This window comes from Perissodus microlepis, chromosome 10 (genome assembly GCF_051167445.1).
Source record: "Perissodus microlepis isolate ML-2025 ecotype Zambia chromosome 10, ASM5116744v1, whole genome shotgun sequence".
Lineage (NCBI taxonomy): Eukaryota > Metazoa > Chordata > Actinopteri > Cichliformes > Cichlidae > Perissodus > Perissodus microlepis.
In genome coordinates, this window is record NC_140470.1 from 22,295,736 (window position 1) to 22,319,291 (window position 23,556).

Here is a 23,556-nt window from a genome sequence, read left to right on the forward strand (position 1 = left end):
TTTCAGATTTCACAGATTACTACCTTAAAGAAGACGTTATCACACAATTCCCCTGACTGCACTAAAATGACAACAGCTTTAAAGTTATAGCCTTAGTTGGATAAAATGTTTAATGTGAATGTGAAAGCGTTCTTATAATTGTGATTTTGATGCATTTGAAACTCAATTCAATTCAATTCAATTCAATTTTATTTATATAGCGCCAAATCACAACAAAAGTCGTCTCAAGGCGCTTCATAGATACAGAGAAAAACCCAACAATCATATGACCCCCTATGAGCAAGCACTTTGGCGACAGTGGGAAGGAAAAACTCCCTTTTAACAGGAAGAAACCTCCGGCAGAACCAGGCTCAGGGAGGGGCGGCCATCTGCTGCGACCGGTTGGGGTGAGAGAAGGAAGACAGGATAAAAGACATGCTGTGGAAGAGAGACAGAGGTTAATAACAGATATGATTCAATGCAGAGAGGAACTCGCAAGCTTTCATTCTCCTGATTGGATCTCGAGCATCATAGTCATTTTCTAAGGTGTCTGTTCAACAAGTAATCAGTACTTTGATCCACTGTTTATTTAAGAAACACTGTTTTTTTATAATTTTGATTATTTTGGGGTTTGCAAATCCCAATCATGCTTCTTCTACAAATTGTGCTGCATATCTGCACAATCACTTTGTGATTTACAAACACAAATCTGAATCCGATTTGTGATATCCGAAGATTAATTTTACTGTATTCTCTGTGTCCATTTTCAGAGACATCAAACCTGACAACATACTACTAGATGAACATGGTAAGATGCCCTGTTTCTTTATATTTTTTTATTAATTAATTAATTTCAGTGTCAGTGAATGAAATTTCCATCAAAAAGACTCACCGTTAAAAATTCAACACTTCAACTGCATCTAACTAAGAATTTCACCCAACCTCTAACCTCTGGGTTGCACAATTGCACAGATCAAAGTAGCTGCAATGCACAGAGACAGCTTTCACATTTACTGACTAGATAGGTCTTGCAACACAAAGCAGCACAAAGCGGGAAAATGCCTCTTACCAGAGAAGGCCTGCACAAGTGAAATCTTATGTTTTGTCCAAACTGTCAGTTTGAATTGGCTGAAGCTGTGTGACATTTAGGCGAAGCTTTTTTTCTTTCTCTCTGAACCATGGGATGAAATAAAATGGAGTGATGTAACGGGGAGTGGAAAACAAGGTTATATTCATCATGTCGTCTCCATGTGCAAAAAGAGAAACTTACTTAGAATTCTTGTGTGTGTGTCAGAAGGATGGAATTATTGATAAAGTTTCATAACAGGTGTAAGTGTCAGCTCTCGATTCAGTAAGTAGACGATGTTTTATTATTCTGTATTCTTCACTGTGAAGAAAAGAATGGGAATTGTTCTTATGTAAGAACAGCAAAAATAAGCTTGAATTCCAAATTTTGTTATACGAGGGAAGACTCAGTCATGACACTATAACACACAGTCGCTTAAAGTTCAGGGATTTAATCTAGAAGCATAAGTAGATAGCTGCGAAAGAGTCCGGAGACAACATTTCAAATGCAGCATCGTCCAGGTGGATGTTATTGTGAGGTATATTCTTGACAAATGGGTTGCATAGTTGTGGATTGTGAGAACAGGTCCTACTAAAGGATATCGGGCTCTGGTGCCAACTCAGTGGATTTTTTCATCTGACACTTTGGTCAGATAATTAACCTGCTGGAGGCCAGTTTGTTGGGCTCTGGTAGTGCTCCTCCTACAAAAAAGCAGATTCTGATCCTGCTGCTGGGTTGATGGTAAATGGCCTGTATTTGTATAGTGCTTTACTAGTCCCTAAGGACCCCAAAGCGCTTTACACATTCAGTCATCAACCCATTCACACACAGGTGATGGCAAGCTACCACAGCCGCCCTGGGGCGCACTGACGGAGGCGAGGCTGCCGGACATTGGCGCCACCGGGCCCTCTGACTACCACCAGTAGGCAACGGGTGAAGTGTCTTGCCCAAGGACACAATGACCGAGACTGTCGGAGCCAGGACTCGAACCGGCAACCTTCCAATTACAAGACAAACTGCCAACTCTCGAGCCACGATCACACGATGGCCTTTTGTGGCCCTGTCCAGCTCTCTATGTTTGAAAGCACCCATCTTTGTATCTCTCTTTTTAAACTGTCCTTAGAGACACAACAAACCTTCTTGTGAAGAATGTGATGGGTGTGCAATTTTGAAAGATTTGGACTATCTGTGCAACCTGAACGGGCTACAGTTACCACTCGTACACAAGTAAAAACATGGCATTATTAACAAAAAACGATCTTATTTATGCATTAATTATATTTTTATTATTATATCATATTTATTTGCACTTGTCTTTTAAGGTCATGCTAGTTTGTTTGTCATATTCCTGTTTTCTCTGTTTCACTGTGTTACAGGACTGTAAATGCATCAATTGCTCTGCAGTAGGTTTTAAATCTAACTTAACAGGGACACGACTTTAAGGTGTTTTTGTTGGTTATCATTATAGCAAAGGCTGTCTAGCAGTGCACTGCTGATATTTAAATCAGTGCATAACTAATTCACTAACTAGACTGGAGAATTATTTCCTTTGTTTTAAAAAGCCGCCTCACATCAAAGTGTCCGTTTTGTTCATATACTGCAGTGTAGTGCACACATGCACAGACACACACCCCTAAACTCCTTAGATATCAGAGGGCATGGGGCAGCTGCTCAAAAGAGCCAAGGGGATATGTGGGATGGCAGCCCTGCTGTCACAACAGCCAGACAAAGAAAGACAGACAGAGAAAGAGCGTGAGGCGAGGATACGACACAAAGGAGGAAAGTGATGAACACACATTTCTGAAAAGATTTATCAAAGGAGAAAAAATGCAACAGACAGGCAGAGATGCATAAGGAAAGAACAGAGATAAAAGCGAAAAGCAGAGAGAAAGTGCATTTGAGGGAGGGGGGAAAAAAAGGCAGCATTGACAGCTCCTGCCTAATTTCCACAGGACAACAGATGTTCACTTGTGGTTCCTGTCTGTATGTGTGTGTGTCCTTTAAAACTCACTAAGCACTTCTCTCCTCGTCATGCATTCTGCCCACACTCTTGTTTTTTTTCCCTGCATAGACCTTTAGTTTACCTCTTCACTGAAGTCTAAAACAGCATGAGGTGTCAGAGGGGGGTAGCAAGCTGTTTGCTTCTGCATTTTGAAAGCTGGAATTGACCTGTGCTCCTGTATCCCTCTGGGAGCTGCTTCATATAGAGAAAAACAATTTACTCGTGCACATGTGACGTTGCTTTGTTAAACAGCATAGCGCTTAGGATGCTGAGTGAAGCTCCAGGAGGGCCAGGTGTATTTTATCCTCTGTGAGATTATATGCACCTTTCCTACGAAAACGAACACACAGCACATTAAAAGAATATTGTGATTGAAACCACGGGTCTCTTCTCCACTACCAAACAAACACTGATAATTGCATCTGCATACGTATGGCGCGTCAGCTCACATCTGACTCATAAAAGGTAGCATGCGATCGTTCTGTTTTAGAGAAAGCAGGGAGCTTTCAAGCTAATACACACCTGCAAGTTAAAATAGTAATGACTTCCATGTGTGTGTCAACTAGCAATCTTCACGGCATGAAAAACTATCACTTGAAATTGAAATTGGTGTCCTGGAATACTGGCTTTTACCTTAATGAGGAACATTAATGATTAGTATGCTTGAGGTTACTTTAACAGTCTCTACATGTGTTGAGTGAAGGCAAAGCATGTCTTCATTAAAACAATTAGATATGCTTTATTTTTTCATTATTTCACCATTATGATTTGACAGCTCAAGTGCTTCTTGTTCATTGTGGTATTATGTGGCATAAATCAGATTGCACAACAGCGTTTCGGCACACGGGGATTTGAAAGGTGGAAAAGGTGGCACCTGATTGCAGAGTTTACACACACACCGACACCAATGTCACAAACAAAGATTATTACACTAGCGAGATACTGACTGAGAAAAGCTTATTTCAGCAGACTTCAATCCATGGTCTTTGTTTTGGCATTACCTCAACAACAGCTCACAGATCAAAAAGATTATGAATATTAACACATTAATTCCAAATATTTCTGATGCAGAACAAAATCCTTTTTGGCTCAAATGCTTTCAGTGTAATAATATTAATATAAAAAAGACTGAAACGAGGCACCAGTGCTGATTTAGTTGAGGTTCTAGACAGTTTTATTAGGAAAAAAAAGAGAGATGTACTGTGTAATGCTGGTTAAATAACACTTAAGAATAAACTGTAGGGGTAGTTTTCTTTCAGTCCTCAGATGGGCATTGCAACTGAAAACAGTCAATGGTTAAAAGTGTATTAATGAAGAAATCTCTGGTTGCTTACATCTCACATGTAGTGCTGGATGATGTCACTTTTTGGGAAAAATTCAGACTTTATGCTGTATGGCCCTGCAGTAAGTGTTAATACACATAACTGTGGCTACAAAAATGGATCCAAGAAATTGATTTGGGTGCATGTTGTGAGGTATTGGTAATGAAAGCCATATTAAAAATAGAAGAGCTATGCAGCAGCAGGATATGGCCTAAGCAAAGCTTGACAGTTGTCGTGGTAATCCCATAAAACACATTAGATAACTAAGCCATCAGGCCTCCTGCTGAACCATTGTTCAGTGGCCACTTAAACACTCACAAGCAGGGACAGTGGGAATGGTACTTTAAAATAAAAAGAATCACCCAGGGATCCACTTAAGCTTAACTCATAATGCACCCCACGAGTCAAGAGCCGCTACTTTATTAAATCCATCCACTGTAACTGGCAAGTATTCCATGGATGCCCAACTGCTGTGACGCACCTCTTATGAGGTATTCGAAGCAATTCATTAAAATCATGCCGCTTAACACGATCAACAATAGGGAGTTGATTGGTGATTTGAGAAAAAAAAGGTACTCATACAAATACAAATACACACTCCACTGTTAAATCAATGTATACTACATTGTATACCACTTATTCATCCCAATCATTAAATTCGGCAGTTCCAACCACTTTCATGGCCACAGGTGTATAAGATCAACTACTGAGGCATGCAGACGGCTTCTACAAATATTTGTGAAAGAATGGGTCGTTCTCAGGAGCATGGTACCGTGATATGATGCCACCTGTGCAACAAGTCCAGTCATGAAATTTCCTTGCTGCTAAATATTCCACAGTCGGCGGTTAGCGGTATTATAGCAAAGGGAGTGAGAGCAACAGCAACTCAGCCACGAAGTGTTAGGCCACATAAAATCATGGAGAAAGTCAGCGGATGCTGAGGGACACACAGGTCACCAGCTTTCTGCAGAGTCAATCACTAAACACCTTCGAACTTCGTATACCTTTCAAATTAACTGACTCACTCATCATGGAATTGGTTTCCATGTCTGAGCAGCTGCATCCAAGCCTTACAACATCAAGCGCAATGCAAAAAAGTCTAACGCAGCAGTGTAAAGCAATTTGCCACTGGACTCTAGGGCAGTGGAGACGTGTTTTCTGGAGTGACAAATCATGCTTTTCCTTCTGGAAGCCTAATAGACGAGTCTGGGTTTGGCAACTGCCAGGGGAATGGTAATTGTTTGACTGCACGGTGCCAAGTGTAAAGTTTGGTGGAGGGGTGATTATGGTGTAGGGTTGTTTTTTAGGAGTTGGGCTCACCCCAGTTTGGGGATGGTCCCTTCCTGTTCCAACATGGCTGTGCACCAGTGCACAAAGCAAGGTTCATAAAAACATGGATGTTGGTGTGGGAGAACTTGACTAGACTGCACAGAGTCCTCATCTCAGTCTGATAGAACACCTTTGGGATGAATCAGAGTGGAGACTGCAGGCCAGGCCTTCTCACCATCATCAGTTTATGACTGATATTAAACCCTATGGATTGAGAACAAGATGTCAATCAAGTTCAAATGCATGTGATGGCAGACGAGCGAATACTTGGCAATATAGTGTATGTGAAGTGGGGTAAGCTGAGCTCTTTGAGGTTCCTGGGTTTTTCTATGTCACAGAGAACTTGTCATTGTTATCGCACTTCTCCATTGTTGTAAACAAAGCTCAGAAAAGACTGTAGTTAAGACAGGAAACGTACAAAGCGAAAGTCCTTCGCCAAGTTATTGTAAACTTCTGCAGGAGAAGGATCTAAATCCCCAAACTTGTGCATAGCTCAAAGCTAGAAGGCTCTGCATCTTTTGATTAATGCTATTAACACAGTAATATCAGTGAGGTGTCTGCATAGTGCCAAAACAAAGTCATCCACAGCCTGTTCACCCTGCTGCCACCATCGTCCCTGTTGATCGAGAAGTTTCTGCTAATTCTTTCCTCAGGCTATGAGACGGAGCTGAATTCATTCTCCACATTCCATCACTTATAATATGTTTTAATTTTTAGAATTATTATTAATTCGTAAAATCTGCTTTTTTTCTTGTTATTAGCAAAAATGGAGTACTCTGCAATTTCGTTACATCCTTATGAAGCACAATAATTACTAAAAGGAATCTTCAATCTTGAGAAATTAACAATTAATAATACAAATAATGCAAAAACCATTAGCCTAAAAGCATGTGCTACCGGTCCTCAGAGACTCAACTCAGCCGACGCAATGAAAACCCCGGTTCTCAATGAGCTGGTCTGAGATTGACAGTTTGCTTAAAGTCTATTCAAGACAAACTAGATAATTTTGTCCTAGCAGTGCAGCATTTTGAGGACAGCTGTCTTTTTCTTCTCACTCCTGCGGTCTAAATTTCCTGTCTAAATCTGTCTCCTGTAAAGCAAAAACAGATGAAAACATAGAGAGATAATTTCTAACTGCTGATCTATTTTTGGTATACGGGGGTCTTGGACTTTTCCAAGCTGTGCTGGGGTGAGAGGTGTGGTCCACCATGGACAGTTTGCCTGTCCACCACAGGGTTAACAGAGAGACACATACAACCACAAACACTTACATTCATACCCACAGCCAAATTAGGGACAGCACTTGCCCTAACATGCAGACTTACAAACATGCAGACTTACAGAACGGCCACATCCGTCCTCAAGCTTCAAATCGGGAACCTTCTTTCTGGGAGGTGATGGTGCTAACCACTGTGATACTCACAGGAAAAAAGGCGGAAACACAAAGAAAAACAATAAAGCCTTACTCGTACTCAAGCATCATTCGAGTGTCAACTGCTGTTTAAGCTCTGCTACACAGCTGTCACAGTGATCCAACTTCATTAACAGAGCTCCTTTGATAATAACAGAAAACCAAATATTCTTCCATGTGCTTTAGAAAAGTCACACAGCAGTACCTGAAAATACTTCAGTCTGCAAAAAAGCAGCAAAAGAAATAGGAATTAATAGAAAAATACATTTTAAACTTCTTGGTTTTATAACACACTATATCAGTATCTGTGTGCATGGCAAACCCTGCAGTATGTGTTATATTGCAATGCAATATGACACAGGTCAGTTGTCAAGAATGAGACATTTGAGGTAACATAATCTCTCTGTTCTTTAGGGCACGTCCATCTAACAGACTTCAACATCGCAGCCATTGTAAAAGACGACCTCAAAGCAACATCTATTGCTGGAACCAAACCATACATGGGTAAGAAAATGACTTTTTGACAAGAAAAGGCTACTGGAACTGAAACGGTTTGAAACTCTGCCCTTTAATCTTAAGAAATCAACACAATAAATCTTCCTCAGCTTTCGGTGAAGTGGACTTCCACAGCTGGATGTTCCAAAGGCTGCTTCAATTTTCAGTTAGAAAAAGAATTGTGCAAATGCTGTTGCAGGCTCGGCTCTGAGGTTAAGGCGGTAGTTTTAAAAAGAACAAAAACTCTTTAGTTTCAAAAATATTTAAATTATACTTTCATAAAATATTTAAATACACATGATAAAGAGATAAAAGATGGATAGTTCACAGAGCTTGACTGAGTGAATTTACATCTGTCACTTTAATAAATTATTAATAAAAACTACATCCAATAAATACAACTTTATTTTAAGGTGAACTTTGGATATTAAAGCTGAATTTGTAGTTTGTGATGGGCCCAAAAAAAGAACAAAAAATATTTGTAGTTAATATATATGTAAATATATATGTAGTGCATTATTGAGTCTTTATTGCATACTGTAAGAATCATACAATAAAATTAAATAAAGGACTTGCTTTCACTTGTTTCCAGCACATCTTCAGTTTTGTCCTTATCATGAGTCTTAAATCAGGCTTATGTGGATTCAGCTCCAAAGAGATCAGATAGGTTGAATAGGATTTGAGGCCAGTATGAATGATGACCATGTGTTTGGATGTGTTTGTGTGCATGCTTAAAGGGGGCATGTGAATTGTGAGCTTTTTTGTTTTCTTTTTCCCTTATAAATTGTGCATTCAGGTTAGAAAATGACCTTGGAACAATGTGTGACCAGATTCCAGGTGAATTCTCTACGGTATAATAGATAATTCATGGCTGCTCTGGGAAAAAAAGAACCCATCCTCCCCTCCTCTAAGAACCTTTAGTAGATAAGCTACACTTTTTCCGTTTCAGCAAGAAGGCAGAGCAAACCTAAAGGAGAGGTGGAGGATTTGTGTGAGAGCCTGCATGTTTCTGAGTATAGTTCCTCACAGTCCCGCGTGTAATATAGATAAAGATCCACAGACGAAACGGTAAGAGATTAGCCACAGAAGGCTTTTCTACTGACTATTTAAAATCACAGATGACTAGATGATTCGCTTCCACAGAAGAATAAAAAAAGCAGTTTTATTTGTTTAATTGGATGTTTTTCTTAATCTGTTATTCATTACAGAGATAATCTGATGTAATATAGTTCAAAGAGCATGTCAATATATTTATTTTACCCCTGGGAAAAAGAATGAAATTTATGCTTTCCATCACTGAACCCTAAAAAAAATACTCAACAGAAAATGACTTAATCTCTTTTGTGCACAAGCAACCAAGGCACCGTGTACTAGACAGCTTAAATGACATGTACAGATGTTACGCCTGTGGGTATGTTGATACAGATGCTACGCCTGTTTTAAATTAGTCTTTAATTAAGTTACCTAACCCGAACCCTCTGAGAAAAAAGATCAGGAATCATTATTTTATCTGCAAGAGAATATTGACCTAAAGATTGGTAATTGTGTAAAAAAAAAGTAACAAATAAATACATCCAAGAATATAATTTATTGAACTCATTATTATTATTAAAGAAAAAGTAGAGAAAGAAAGAAAGAAAAAAGGAAGTGTTGAAAAAGATACAGGTACAACAAAATGATAACAGTTGAGATGATGACACTTACGTTACCTCACTTGACCACTGTTTGAGATCGAGTACAAAAGTGCTACCATGCAAAGAATTGTTAGCCTAGCAAGAGTGAAATACCTCCAAAGTGCTGACTTCACTGTTAGCTTCCTCTATGCTGTGTTAGTGCTCTTACTAGCTATCTCTTAAAAGGGGGCAATTCAGCACATGCTCATTAGGGTTCTTTCGCTACCTGTGAAAGAAATGCAAAGTTACTTTGTTTCGTATTTGTTAAAATAATATTATTATATACATACATAAATATTAAAAAGGTAAGTAAGTATATTGTACTCCCACTTTTAAATACATGTATAAATATGTTTTCCAGTATATATGTTCTTAAGTATATAGGCTAAAAAAGATTTACATTACATTTTCTTAATTATTAGATGCTACTACAATAAACTGATTACTTTCAAAGTCACTTCTGTTTGAGTAGGTTAAAATGACTTGTTTTTTATTGTTACTGTTACCCTGAACTGCTGTTACCGTTTTACCCACCAAGTAGGCTGTTGTAGCACTCTGACTTCTTGCATTAAAATGAATAGTCTTTGAACAAAAGGTGCTCTGTGTCTTCTAAACACATTGACCCTACGATCCAACGTCAGAATCTCGACTCATCACGTGAATCAGGCACCGATCCGACACCTCAAACAGCTGGGCAACGAGAAGCTCAAAACAAGAGCCCATAGCAGAATAGGCTGTTTGACATTGGCAGAGAAGATTTGGGACAAAAGGTTTTCATGGTCGTAACTCTGCTGGTCAACCCACGAAATGCATTATTTAAGGCAGGGGTGGGCAACTCCAGGCCTCAAGGGCCAGTGTCCTGCAGGTTTTAGACATTTCCTTGATCTAACGCAGCTGATTTAAATGGCTAAATGACCTCGTCAACATGTCTTGAAGTTCTCCAGAGGCCTGGTAATGAGCTAATCATTTGATTCAGCTGTATTGTCCCAGGGTAATATCTAAAACCTGCAGGACACCGGCCCTTGAGGCTTGGAGTTCCCCACCCCTAAAAAAGGGGAAATAAACAGGCTTTCCAATGGTAGAAGATTTATTGCCAATAAGCATTGTCACAGCAATGAAAATGATCAACCAAATCTTTTTTGTGCTAAGTTTATTTATCAAACAATTCAAGTACAGATGAAAAAAATGCTACAATATCCCTGGCCTCCCCCTATTTCCTGTCTGGAGGAATCCTACAGTTAAAATAAACCCATCCAAACAGCCCGAGAGAAGGGAATGAAAAAACATTAATAACACAAGATGTCATAAAGTGTTATAATGCATTATTTATGTTGTACAATATTTTTTTGTCCATCAGCGCCTGAGCTCTTTCAGTCCTTTGAGGGGTCCCACCCCGGCTACTCCTTCTCTGTTGACTGGTGGTCACTGGGGATTACAGCCTATGAGCTACTAAGAGGACAGGTAATTTAGACACATACGGAGTACACCACAATGTCTACATCACAGATTACTTCTGTGCGGTCTGACACACTTAGCTGCATTCAATAATGCATAGGAGTGCTAGAAAAATCCTGTTAGTAGGAGTTTAGACAGCCTCTACAAAACAAAAGGAAGATGAAGTTATAATTGAATCTTATGTTTAAGCTGACCTTACTGGGATAGATGTTTAATCGTTTAGTCGTGGTGCGAGACCAATCGCTGCAGGAGAGTGAGAAAATCGAATCGGAGTTATTCAGAGAGCCATATAATTGGAATTGATTTTCAAAATGATATTTATTTATCTTGTGCACTTCCCACCTGGAGAGTTTAGTTCTGATGTCGTGGAAGCAAACACAGGACATGATCTTTTTCCTCGGTCCTCCTACTCCATTAGGCTGAGTATTATTAGAGCAGTGTGTTTGTTGTGGACTCAAATCCAACTGCAGCTGCATAATTTCTTCTCATATTTGAGGAGGATTACATAAACTACAGTAACCTCCCTCTGCAATGACAAGGATTCTAAGTCTTTGAAACTTATGGGAAACTGTCATGAACTTTTACTGAAATTTTCTCTTCTCACACATCTATGTATCTTTAACTGTTCAAAGTTATTAGATCTCGTCAATGTTATGGATTTTTTGGGACTTGACACCTCTTTTTAGTAAGGTCTCACTATTCCCAGGAGGCCTGAAAGGGTCAGGTATGATGGAGTCTTTTTTAGAACACTATGACCCGACCGTCTTCTGTTTGGTGTCATCAGTTTGTCTCTGTAGAGGCTTCAAGGACAGTCCAGGTGCTTCTTGACAGTGTAGAAACTCACTCTGTTCTCTTATCTGGAGCACTGGAGCAGGAGGGGGTATAGGAAAACACCCTCTGGAAGGATAAACTGCCTTCCTTCCTTCATACCAGCTGCAACATATGTGCTTCTATCGCTTCTTCTCGTGATAAGTGCATCTATATTTTATACTTCATATTTGAGTCTTCTGTAAGATTATTTTTGCATGAGGAAAATCTGTTCTCACAATATTTCCATAACAATCACTTTCCACTCCCCTTTATATAAAAAAAGCATTCTGTCCTCTTTCTGACCTTAGAGCTGCGTCTTCACTCTGGCTGTAATATCTTCTTTCTAACCCTTCCATTACCTTCTCTGAATTTTTTGTCCTTTATCTGACCTCAAAAAGTGACATATTCTTGCTGCCTTCATCATCCCACAAAGCTGTGTCCTCTGCTTTTACAACCATCACTTATTCAGCAGATTATTAATACCTAGAAATGACATAGCGTGACATAGCTTCACTTCTGTAGTCTTTGGGTAGTTCCTTTAGTTATCTTCCCTACTTTCTTTTATTCCTCTCTCTGCACATCACCTTTACCAAGACAATATATTTTCACCTCTTCCCTCTGTCTCCTCTGGGTTTTAACACGTTTTTCATTTGACTGACACGTTCGTTGGATGTGACAAATTATTTGCCTTTTATCTACTTTCAGGTATCTTTTCAACTTCCATTCTCTCTCTTAAACTCCTGCCACTTCTTAATTATAATATATTACTCATAATATTATAATAATTTAATTCAATCTTAACTTTCCCCCTGGGTTTGACCATTGGTTGAATGCTGAGAGTGCTAAATAGGTCACAGTTACTTAGCCTGTATTTCTCCAGCCTCAATTTTTTGCTAACTAGTAGCTGAGCAGTAGTAAATTTTGAAGACTGATACACAAACCTTAGCACTGCAGCCAGTGCATTTAATAACAAAATGCAGATTTTTCTTTGAAAGCACATAGCCTCCGGTTCCAGTTTGTAAAAGTACAGGTGATCACAGCAATCAGCTAGGGACCAAAGCAATCACAAGGAGGTTTTTGCCAATCAGTTTGGCAATACACATTTTTCCCCCGTGACGGTGGTTGCGAGGAGGTCACTGGTCTCGAGGCCTCTGTGACTGGAGCTTTAGCAATTGATTTCCCACTGACAGTCTCAGGTTGCCATGTCAGTAACACCATATCCCCTCACCTGTCTTTTGCTCTACTTTCCTTATTTCAGAGGCCATATGTGATGAAATCTAGTACACCAGCCAATGAGATCCTGCAAACATTTCACAAGGTCCATCCTAGTTACCCAGCAGCCTGGTCTTTGGAGATGAAGTCTCTTCTCAGAAAGGTAAACAAGCAGCAAATGCATAATAAACAGCAACATAAACAAATTATATTGTTCAGATATTGTTTGTTTTTCCTGGTACTCTTATTGTCAGTGGGTGTCTTTGCTATTTTGTATGACATACACTATTTTGAATTTTTCTCCAGTGTGGGAAATCTTTGTCTCCTCTGGGAAGACCATTATCCATATCTGACACCAGCACACTGAGGCTACAGAATCTTAATTAGGAGGTCACTTTCATTGTTACAGCCTCACTTGAATGCAGCACAACTTTAGAATTATAATGGAGTAGAATCAGTATTCAAACATTTAAATTAGTGATGTAGGTGAATGACAGTGTTAACTGTTAGCGGTTACTTGCATACATAAATCAATAAGGTACTATTCCAGAACAAATGCTAAAGCTGAAAACGTAGAGAGACACAGAAAAACAGACACAGGGAAGCTTATACTTCAGTATGTGTGAATAAACACTAAATACCAGCCTAAAATTAGAATAGTCTACGTGTTATTCAGTATGTCATTCAGCTGTCAAACGTGCCTTCGTCTTGTTGTAATGCTTAAAAGATGCACGGCTGTTGTAGGATTTGGCTTTTATCTTGGCAGCGATCCACTGCAGTCAAACTGTTGCATTGCTTCGTGCTCAGACTCCTCGAAGCTCATTGGCATTCCAGTTGCATGTGTATATGTGTATGAGGGACTGAGCAGGAGAGTATAGAGAGAGACGAAAGAGATGTAAAGAATGTGAAAATGCCAGGGAAGAATTTCAGGCCCACAAAATTTGTCCTTCATCTTTTATCCTTCACAACCCACTGCGTTATCCCATCACCATTAGCTTTCTATATGAGTTTCATTTTTTTCCTCCTCCTTTTGTTTCCTCCCTCTTTCTCAAGCTCCCTCCGCATGTCCCTTCTCCAGTACTTCCAACCCCCTTTGTCCCTGTATCCTCATTCTCAGACACATCCTTAAAGGCAAACATGTGCTCATGTCTCAGTGGGACTCTGCTCCTAACTTTTCAGCCATGCCTCCCCGTGGACAGTTGCTCTTACTTTAATCCTTTTGTCGCTTTCAGTTGCTGTGCATAGATGTCCAGAAACGCATTTCCTGTCTAGCAGAGCTACAGGATCTGGACTACATGTCAGACGTCAACTGGGATGCTGTGCTCAGCAAGCAGGTCCCTCCAGGTTTTATTCCAAATGTGAGTATCAGACATAAACTCAGCACTGTGACAGTGTAGTGCGCAGCAAAATGCTCACATCTGAATGTTTATTTTTCTGCTGTATTACATTTAAATGACACAAATACAACATTGCTGTAAATCAAGGTAAGGAGCACCTAAACAAACATATACCACACTTTAAATAATCCATCCATAGAAGTCTTAAATGACCTTAAAGCTTATTTAGAGTATCATGACACAAGTTTGTTTTTAACGTATTAGATTATAAATACCAAAGGTTTTTCTGCCGTATTTTTCCCATACTTATTTCCATACCAGTATTTCAGGTATTTACCCTAAAGCGGGTAGTGAAAAATGAAGATGAAGCCACTGTTCAGTTAATCTTTTGTACCCTGTCTGTAAACACTGCCCCCTGCTGTTTAAGTTGGCCCAACTACTTATTGTAGATATCCAGGCAGAGTGTGCAGATGCAGAACAACAGAAAGAGTCTTAGACACAACTGAAAGCAGCTAAAGAAGCTAAAATGTGTATCTACCAGCAGCTATATAGTCAATGAGTCATTATGGCAATGTGCATAAAGCTAATAATGCCATTAGACAGGGAGTCAAGCTGCTTTGCTGACAAGCTCATGTAGTATCTTCTGTAATGTCAGGTTCTTCCAAGCGTTACAAAAGTTACAGCTGGTGATTGAAGGGTGTAAATGAGAATCTGCAAGTCCAAAGTAAATTTGACAGGCTCACAGAAGAGCTTTTAGAAAGAAAAGAAAACCTGTACAATAATGTAATGATCAAATAACTCTAAAAGTCTCCTAAAAGGTGACAGTAACTGTTAATGCTTTGTTCCAGAATGGAATAAATAGAGATTAATGACTGTAGGAAGTAAACAGTTAACTAAATGACTTTATCTAGTTTCAGTCTATAGCAGAGCAGAGCAGCTGGTATCCCCAGCAGTCAGGCTACCACAGCAGAGGAAAGGCACAGAGGATCGATGGGGAATTGACAGTGTCTTTCTGTTTAATTATAGGCACATGCACAGTCTTTAATCCCTTCCACACTATTAATGTTTGAACACTGAGGGAAAACTCAGCCCTTATGTTTTGTTTCCTAACTTTATAGCACTCAGCGTCTTACCTTGCTTCAGTTTGTTTTTTTATCACATATTACTGTGTTCTGAAGCACTGTTGAACATTTCATTGTCAGATATTTAGTGGTACAAAACATTTATTGATGCAAAATTCTAAATTTTCCTCATCATGTTTCTAATACGACATGGAAACCTGCATTGCCATTTGTTTTTTGTCTTGTTTTTTGACACCAAAATAGCCACGTCTATGCCTTTGATTATATGTCTTTCTTTATATGAATATGTCACTGTAGAGGCGAAGGCTAAACTGTGACCCCACATTTGAGCTAGAGGAAATGATCCTGGAGTCCAAACCACTTCACAAGAAGAAGAAAAGACTTGCTAGAAAAACCAAGGAGCATGGCTCTGATGGCTCTCCGCAGGTAAGGCCATAAATTTATACATTTAGATCATATTTACATCCTGTTATGTTAGGGTAGTTAACATATGTTTGATATTGATGATTGATAATGCATTTTTTACAACTGTGTTTATCTTAGGAAACTAACATTTCACTTAATGTTTTTGGTTTAGAATATTTTTCTCTCATTATTTTCATTAATGAGGAATGAAGAAAAAGACTGGAAGGTAAAAGGTCGAGTGAGATATGGGAGAACATACCCACACAATTTTTTCATGACGACAGTATGAACTCAGAAAGATCAAACTAGAATAAGATGCATATAAATTGTACAGGAATGTGTGTTGGATATGTTTATACTTTACCACACAACAGAAAAATATCAGATACTTCACACCTACAGTTGGCACACACACTTCAAAAAAAGGCCCACGATCTAACCTGTTGCACGCACGCATACAGCCAATGCCAAAGTTGCAAAGTTTGACCCGACTCTGACCCTTTGGCACAGAGGAACAATTTATGGAATTCTTTTTTTAATAGAAGTGAAGCAATCTGTGTGGTCTAGACTCTAGAGCACACTCTTTGCCAGTTTGCAATAAGAAGTCTGAGCTGGCTCAAAGTGCACCATGTTTTATGAAAGCTGACAGCTGCTTGTGGAGGCTTGTCTAAGTGTATATATCAGTAATATCTCACTGTGTGGCCAAACAACATTTCTAAACACTTGGTCCATTTTGTCAGAGAGTATGTCACCTGTTCTAAAGAAATAATAATAGCAGACTTTCAAAGAAATGTTTCTTCTGTCTAAGCGAAGGCTAAAGGGAAGCAACTTTTGAGTCATTCTAGTAGTATTTAGGCAAAATGAAATGTAAGATGGCTACGTTAGAGCGCTAGTGACTCCCAACAAAGGTATCTTTGGGTTACATGGAACAATTAGCCGTAAAAACAGAAACTGCATTTTAGTTTTAAAGGACTGATTGGAGCCAATTTTAAGGAAGTAAAGAAGCTAACTAAATGGTGTGGATTAGTAGCAGATGTGGATGTATATGTAGAAAAAATAAGATGATAGGGTGATTAAATTAATTAATTAAACATAATAGATAAGTACTTGAAATTAGTAGCCAAATGTGGGAAGTAAAAATCTGGGATGTCTTTACCAAAATGAATGGCTAGCAGTTGAGGTGTTAGCCAACAGTATGGATTATGTATTAGCTGTTACAACAACCAGGTAAAATTAAAATTGTTAGCTAAAAACAATAGATAAACTGTCGTTTGGCAACTGAGTGCAATGGAATAAATAACTCTTTCATAGAAATGGATATTTCTATGTGTAGTTAATTGTTAACTCAATTAAACTCTACACGATTCTGCTCAGATCAGCTGATTGATCCGAGCAGAATCAACCACATCTTTCTCACATCTTTCCTTTCCTTTATTTATTTTAATTTATTGGCTGCTAAAAATGCTGATACAGAAAGATCGGCAAATAGCTAATATCCCACTCTGCCTACTTTATTAGATAGTAAGTAAGGGATGAATGATTGAAGTGATCATTTATGTGAGCACATTACACGAGAAAGATTGGAAAGCATTACTTTAGCCCACTGTGACGTTTGTGCCATAATGTCACTGAACAGTGGGGCATTTGTCTTTCCTTTTAAATTGCTTTTCAAATACCAAACAGATTTTTTTTTTATAAATGTTGTGTACAGAAAGCACAGGTCTTCCTGCTATTTCCCACGTAGACCCATTTCAAGTTTTCTCATCTTATATCTATTCAGGGATTCTATTTGCATGCAGTTTTTGATGTTTGGAGCCTATTCAATATGATGTGGCCAAACATCCTTTTCTGGAATCATATTTTGCAGTGTGTGCTTAGCTGTCAGGTGGAATACTCACTTTACTGGCTATAAATATCAGTTTGTGTTTGTGCAGTGCTTTACCATATCCATTTACGCAGGGCTACTGGGGCCACTTGTGATGGATGCTTATAAGAGACAGACAAAAAAAGATTGTGAGTGTTTGATATATATGTGTATGTGTGTGTAAGAGAGAGGGTCTTTGTACCATTGCTGAACCACAGCAGATCAATATTGCATGAAGAAAACTACCCTAATGCCTGTTCCAGCCTCTTACTCATTACCTTAAAGCCGTCTGTATTGTTTTTTTGTATGTTCCTCCTCTCCTCTTCTCCTTTCCAACCTTTGCTTTTCTCTCCTTTCCGCTGTATCCCAGCACAAAGATATCTATATGTCACTATAACATTTTCTTGTACAGAAAGTGTCCCGTTCCTCATCAGTTTTTCTGGTTGAACTTTTATCTTTTTGCCTCCCTCTTCCTTTCATTGCTCTCATAATGTAGCATGGAATTAGCTCCGTTAAACCACTGATAATATACAGCAGAAAATTGGACTGCTGTGAGAACAAAATTAATTGTCACACTGAAACTTGAGGACACACACACACACCTCGCCCAATCATAGGTGCCATTCAAGTTTATTGCATGCGTGAGATAAAGTGGAAACTTGACATATAGAATTAATTTGTATAATGTGTTCAGGGCTGGAGCTGTTTTTGCTACTCAGTATGTTCTCATTGTTTCTCCAGGCTGCTGTTACTATGTGTGCATCAAGTTGTAATTTTATGTTTGCTAGGCTAGGTTTTATTATAGGTGACATTGGTGACATTATTTTCATAATGCCCTGGAAGTTTTAAAATATGAAAAGGGTGAAATCATCTTCTATCTGATTCTCAGCATATTGCAATCACAGGAGGTTTCTAGTATGTTTGAATTGCCTGATCTGGTGACAATAAGTTGACGTTTACCATAATAGTCTAGTGATTGTATTGGGTGCAACATTTTTGCTTGTTGTAGAGTTTTTACTGCAGTGGTTATGATGATTAACTTTATATTGAGAAATGACCATATGAAGATTACTGGGTTAATGTTGAATAAGTCGTTAAAATGAACATGCAGAGAATTATCACCTACAGTATTGTGCAAAAGTTCTAAGCCATCCCTCATTTCCTTATATGTCTGTGTGTCAGTTTACATATTACAACAAAGAGCAATAAGAAGCATTAATAAGACCAGCAGAAAAACACAAGCTATATGTTTAATAACTGGCTGTAAGAACTTGTAGTAAATACTACAGTATCATAGTCAATGGAGTAAAGCTGTGTGATAACTGCACAGAGGAAATTAAAACCTGTTTGTCGCTGTATACTGTAAGTTCATACAACTCTATAAAAACAAAACAAAACTATTATAGCCCCTTTTCCATCAGTTTCTACTCGGATCGACTCACCATGACTCACCTCGGCTCGACTGATTTTCCATTATGATCGAGTACCACCTAATGTGTGTGGTCGTTTGTCCTGCTGCTCGGTCGACCTGATGCTTGGTCTGTGGCTTTTCGTCAGACTCAGGGACCATGGCTTTGATTTTTGGTATCAATTTCCCTTGTTGCTGGGTTTCAAAATTGGCAGTTTTTATTTTCGTGAATGACATGCTCTCGTGACTCACCGAGTGACACCACTGACCAGCCAATAGGTGGCATGAAGTCTGATGACGTCACATTTTAGTACCTGCTCGGATCGCTTGGAACCCCAGCGGAGCAGGTACCATTTTAGTACCTGGTACCAGATACTGTCACCTAATGGAAACTCTGAAAACCGTGGCTAACCATACTGAGTCCTAATTAGTACTAATTAGGTACTAATGGAAAATAGGCTTCTCATTCTGCTCATCTGGATATTACTATTGTTCATTATTATTGTTCTGTGCAATAATAATGAACTAGCTAATCAAGTGCATTTCACACTTAAAACATTCATTTACACCATTATGAGTTTGTGTATGTCTGATTCCAATCTCACTGCTGTATCTTGTTTTTGTACTTTATTTTATGATTTTGTTCAAAATAATCTATTCTTCCAAGGAACCAAACCTTGGAAGAATAGACCAATTTTTTTTAAATTGGTCTTGAGAAGCAGTGCTCCAGGCTTTCTGAAGCTCTTTCAAAGTTTTTTTCGACTTAAGTCATTTGCGCCATGTTTGGTTTTGGTTCAGTTTCACCACTCGTGGATAATTTTTGTTTACATCCATTTTCAAAAAGTGGCTAAAACCTACCACACATTATCTGTTTAGCAAAACAGCAGTTAATGAAAATGAGATATAGCTTAATGAAAATGCCATCAAATATGTAAATAGCAGGTAGTTGGTAGTGACCAATAATAAGGCTAAAAAGAGAGTGAATGCTTGATTAAAAAGTTACTGCTAAAACTGTAAATATAGTAAAAGTACATCCATTATTTTCAATGCAAATTTCAAAATAAACAGCAATTTTCTGGGTGGGGCATTGGGGGTGAGTTGGAAATAAGGCACTAAAAGGTGCAATCAGCGCCATGTTTCAGTATCACGGAGTCCCATGGAGAGAAACAGAGAGATGGGAAAGGCTGTCTTCAGGCTGACATTAAGGTTTTCACAGGATATAAAACAATTTTTGTTCTTTGGGTACAGAAACAAAGTATAGTACAGTGACAAAATCTGTATGTGCTCGAATGAAGTTTTTTCTTTAAGTAAGAAAAAGTGAAGAACAGATTTTTTTTCAATGATCTCTTTCAAATATTTCCTATCTCTTTCAATTATAGCTTAAAAAATTGAATGTCTGGTTGTTCTGAGTAAACAAAAGCTTCATAGAAGTAGTGTAAAACCAGTTAATTAGCACTGATGTCAGATAAATTGATGGATCATTGGAATAGAGAGAGAGCTGCACATGCATCTGAGGAAGCAACTCTGTGTGTGCCACTGATTAAAAATGCAGAGTCAGAACTTGGCTTTGGTTTAGGTCTGAGGGAATATCATCAGGAGAAGTCAAACACATGCAATTTAAGAAGTACTACTTGTACAGCAGAGATTTCTACACTCAGCAGTTGAATCTGAGCTGAAGATTTTTACTGTTTAAATTATGGTTAAAGCATTCCTTCGATCCATATTTCATTATTCACCACTAACTTCATCACTATTATGTCACATACAGTTCCCAAATTACAGCAGATCAATCTTCTCAAATGGCTGTAATTCGATATGCCATTTATGTGTCAGGCAATCTACATATTTTAATACTATTGCTCATTACCAGTCACAACAAACATCAGCCTCAGCCTTAGCCATGGACCTTGAGAAATGTTCCTGTTAGGCTTTCATCCAACAGAGCACTCCCTGTTGGTTTGTCTCATTAAATGGAAAGTTTAATCTACCATTTGGAGCAATTAGCTTCTGAACTGTCTTTTTAAAAGCATTAAATAAAGAAAGAAAGGAAGAGACAAAGAGGAGAGAAGAAGTAGTGAAATGTCAACGGTTAAAGCAAGGCCAGAGCCTTCTTCTGGCAGATTCCTTTCTGACCTTCTCACTCCTTGTCTCCATCAATTTATACATCTGCCCATATTGTACAGTTACAGAGGAAGGAATCAATTTACATCTAACCCTCAATTTTCAAGGCACAAAAGAAAAGGGAGGTTTTCTTGTGAAAAGCGAACAATGAGTTACAGTAATCAAAAAATGTGATTGAATAAATGCATGAATAACAATTTCCAATGCAGAGCCTGACACACTGGAACTCAATTTGTCAATATTGTGTCAGTGATGAAAGCAAGATCTAGGACAGGATTCAAGCTGTGAGCATCCAAAATAAAAGCTGAAACAAAAGTTACCAAAACATTTCTGATAGAAGGTGTAGCTAATGCTGCAAAGGCAAACAAGAGCTTAGGTACAAATCTGTAAGGGGCACAAGCAAGGACTGTTCCTACAACTTTTAGTAGAGTCTGAGTACCTCTGCAAAGTCTTAAAAGAGATATATAGCTGAATGTTGTCTGCATAGAAATGATAAGAACTATGCTTAAAAGTGCTCAGAGTGTGTTGAACAGGTATCTAATATATCAAAAAAAGTAAAAGCCCCAAAACAGAAAACATGTGGCACAGAGACAAGGTTGACAAGTGGAGGATGTCCTATACTTAGAAGCGGCTAAAGAAAAAAGCGAAACATGATGATCAACAGTGTGTAAATGTCAAAGTGTCTAATCATAACAGTTCCTTCTGGGTTCATCATAGATGTCTATAGTTGTTTAACTTCTTATTGCTGTCACTGTTCTTGAACAGGTGAATACTGATTATCAGCACCCTGTGGATTGGCGTGACGTGGATGTATTAAGTCAAATTTGGATTTTATAAATAAATTAATAATAAATGTTCTTCACAGCTTTACAACAGGAGATCACATGGAAAAGACCAGAAGGTACCACAAAAGTCAAAAGTGTGAATCAGGCCCTGGAAATATATTTTGACATAAAAAAATAAGCTCGCATAAAATGTATTCAGTCAAGTCTGACCGGCGGTACCCTAAGGAGGAGCTCCATGACTTTACAGCAGTGCATTTTTTGTTCAAGCTCCCTCTGCAACTTGAACGGAAACTATATGTCCTATCATGGGTTATAGCAGTACAGACAATGTTGGACAAAGGTTTTTCTTTCTTTTTTTCATTGGTCCCGTCATGCCTTTAGATCTTAGATGCGAAGCATCATTTTGACACTGTTAGAAAGAAAACAATATCTTTCTTCATGCCTCATCATGTCTTTTATGTATCAGATCTATAACTCATGCCTGACAAATAATGTGTAACGCTGCGTCCCCCCACTCTGAGTGTCTGCCTGTTTGTTTCTTTGTCCTTTTTCTGTCTGTATCACTCACACAAAAGCACACCCTGTTCTTACAGTCTCTGTCTGGGTGGTTGTGTCAGTATCTTTTGGGTTCATGCAAATCTGCCGTTTTTCTTTTCTGATACAGCACTGAAAGTGTCCCTTCACTAAAACTCAGAGGCTCGATTGCAGTCAAGATGTATAGGCTACTAATCATAGGGCTGTTTTATCCTTCTCTCTCTCAGGCATGCTTGTAAAATCACAAAATCCACTCCCAACTTCTTCTGCTCCTCCTTTCCTCCAGCTTTGCCTCTCCTCTCTCTACTCTCCAGTCTGTCTTCCTGCCCTAAATTAGTTGATGGCTTTCGGATGCCAGTTGCTCCCCCCCTACTGTGACAGCACCTGTACAGAACCTCTCTGCTAGGCTGTGTGAGTGACAGCTTTGGCAGGAAGTAAGCCATTTCGAAGTGTAGAGGGCCAATCTAACTGAGCTTGAGGGGGAAGCACCACATGCCCATACATGCATGTGCAACTTTGAGTATGATTCTTTTTACTAAGGATGAGGCCTTAAAACACCCTAAAAATTAAACAGTTTAGGAAATTCAATAAAGGTTTGAAGGTCCTACAGGGGCAGCTTTATTACACTTAATTTAGGGTTATTACATATTCAGTTTTTCTCTATTTTTCTCTCTTGTGTTGTATCTCCTAGTCTCTCTTTAGTGCCCACACACAATGAATACAGTGTGATAATGATGATGTATTTCTGTGATCTCTCCTCATTGCCTCCTAGGGAAAGTGAGAAAGCACCTGTCTCCTTGTCTTGGCATTAGAGTAGTCTAACATCATTAAGTGGGCCAAATATGTCCCGAGTAGGCCTGCATGAAGCAGGTTCAGACATGCAGTCTTATAAGTTGGGTGAATTTTTTCAACTGGCACCTTTTGGACAATTCAAACAATTTGCGCTGTACTGTGCACCAGCACATATTACAAATCCAAGTCACCAAGACAAGAAGAATAACCATGATTAATGGCTGGACGTGATTTTATTGTTGCTTCTTCACAACTGCCAGTAGTGAGTCACAGCTGATTTTTTTTTACATTTGTCTCTCCCCCAGAATGGGCAGCTGCAGCAGCGTTTGGATAATGTCCAGAGAGACTTCATTGTCTTCAACAGAGAAAAGTAAGAGCCTATTCTTTCTTCACCAGCTAATACTGCCTTCTCATGGAATAAATAGCACTGTAGCTTTCAGTAAATGAAAAATGAGAAACAATGACTCAAAATGA

At 38.8% G+C, this 23,556-nt stretch overlaps 1 protein-coding gene across 1 annotated transcript in view; it reads left to right on the forward strand.

Moving 5' to 3' along the window:
• stk32a (serine/threonine kinase 32A) overlaps positions 1–23,556 on the forward strand; it is a 65,317-nt gene that overhangs the window by 36,516 nt on the left and 5,245 nt on the right. Inside the window, exons 6-12 of the mRNA XM_084940687.1 lie at positions 750–787; positions 7,524–7,613; positions 10,635–10,738; positions 12,801–12,917; positions 13,987–14,112; positions 15,471–15,599; positions 23,388–23,452. Of these exons, the coding sequence (XP_084796813.1) occupies positions 750–787; positions 7,524–7,613; positions 10,635–10,738; positions 12,801–12,917; positions 13,987–14,112; positions 15,471–15,599; positions 23,388–23,452 (669 nt within the window). The remainder of the gene's footprint in view (positions 1–749; positions 788–7,523; positions 7,614–10,634; positions 10,739–12,800; positions 12,918–13,986; positions 14,113–15,470; positions 15,600–23,387; positions 23,453–23,556) is intronic.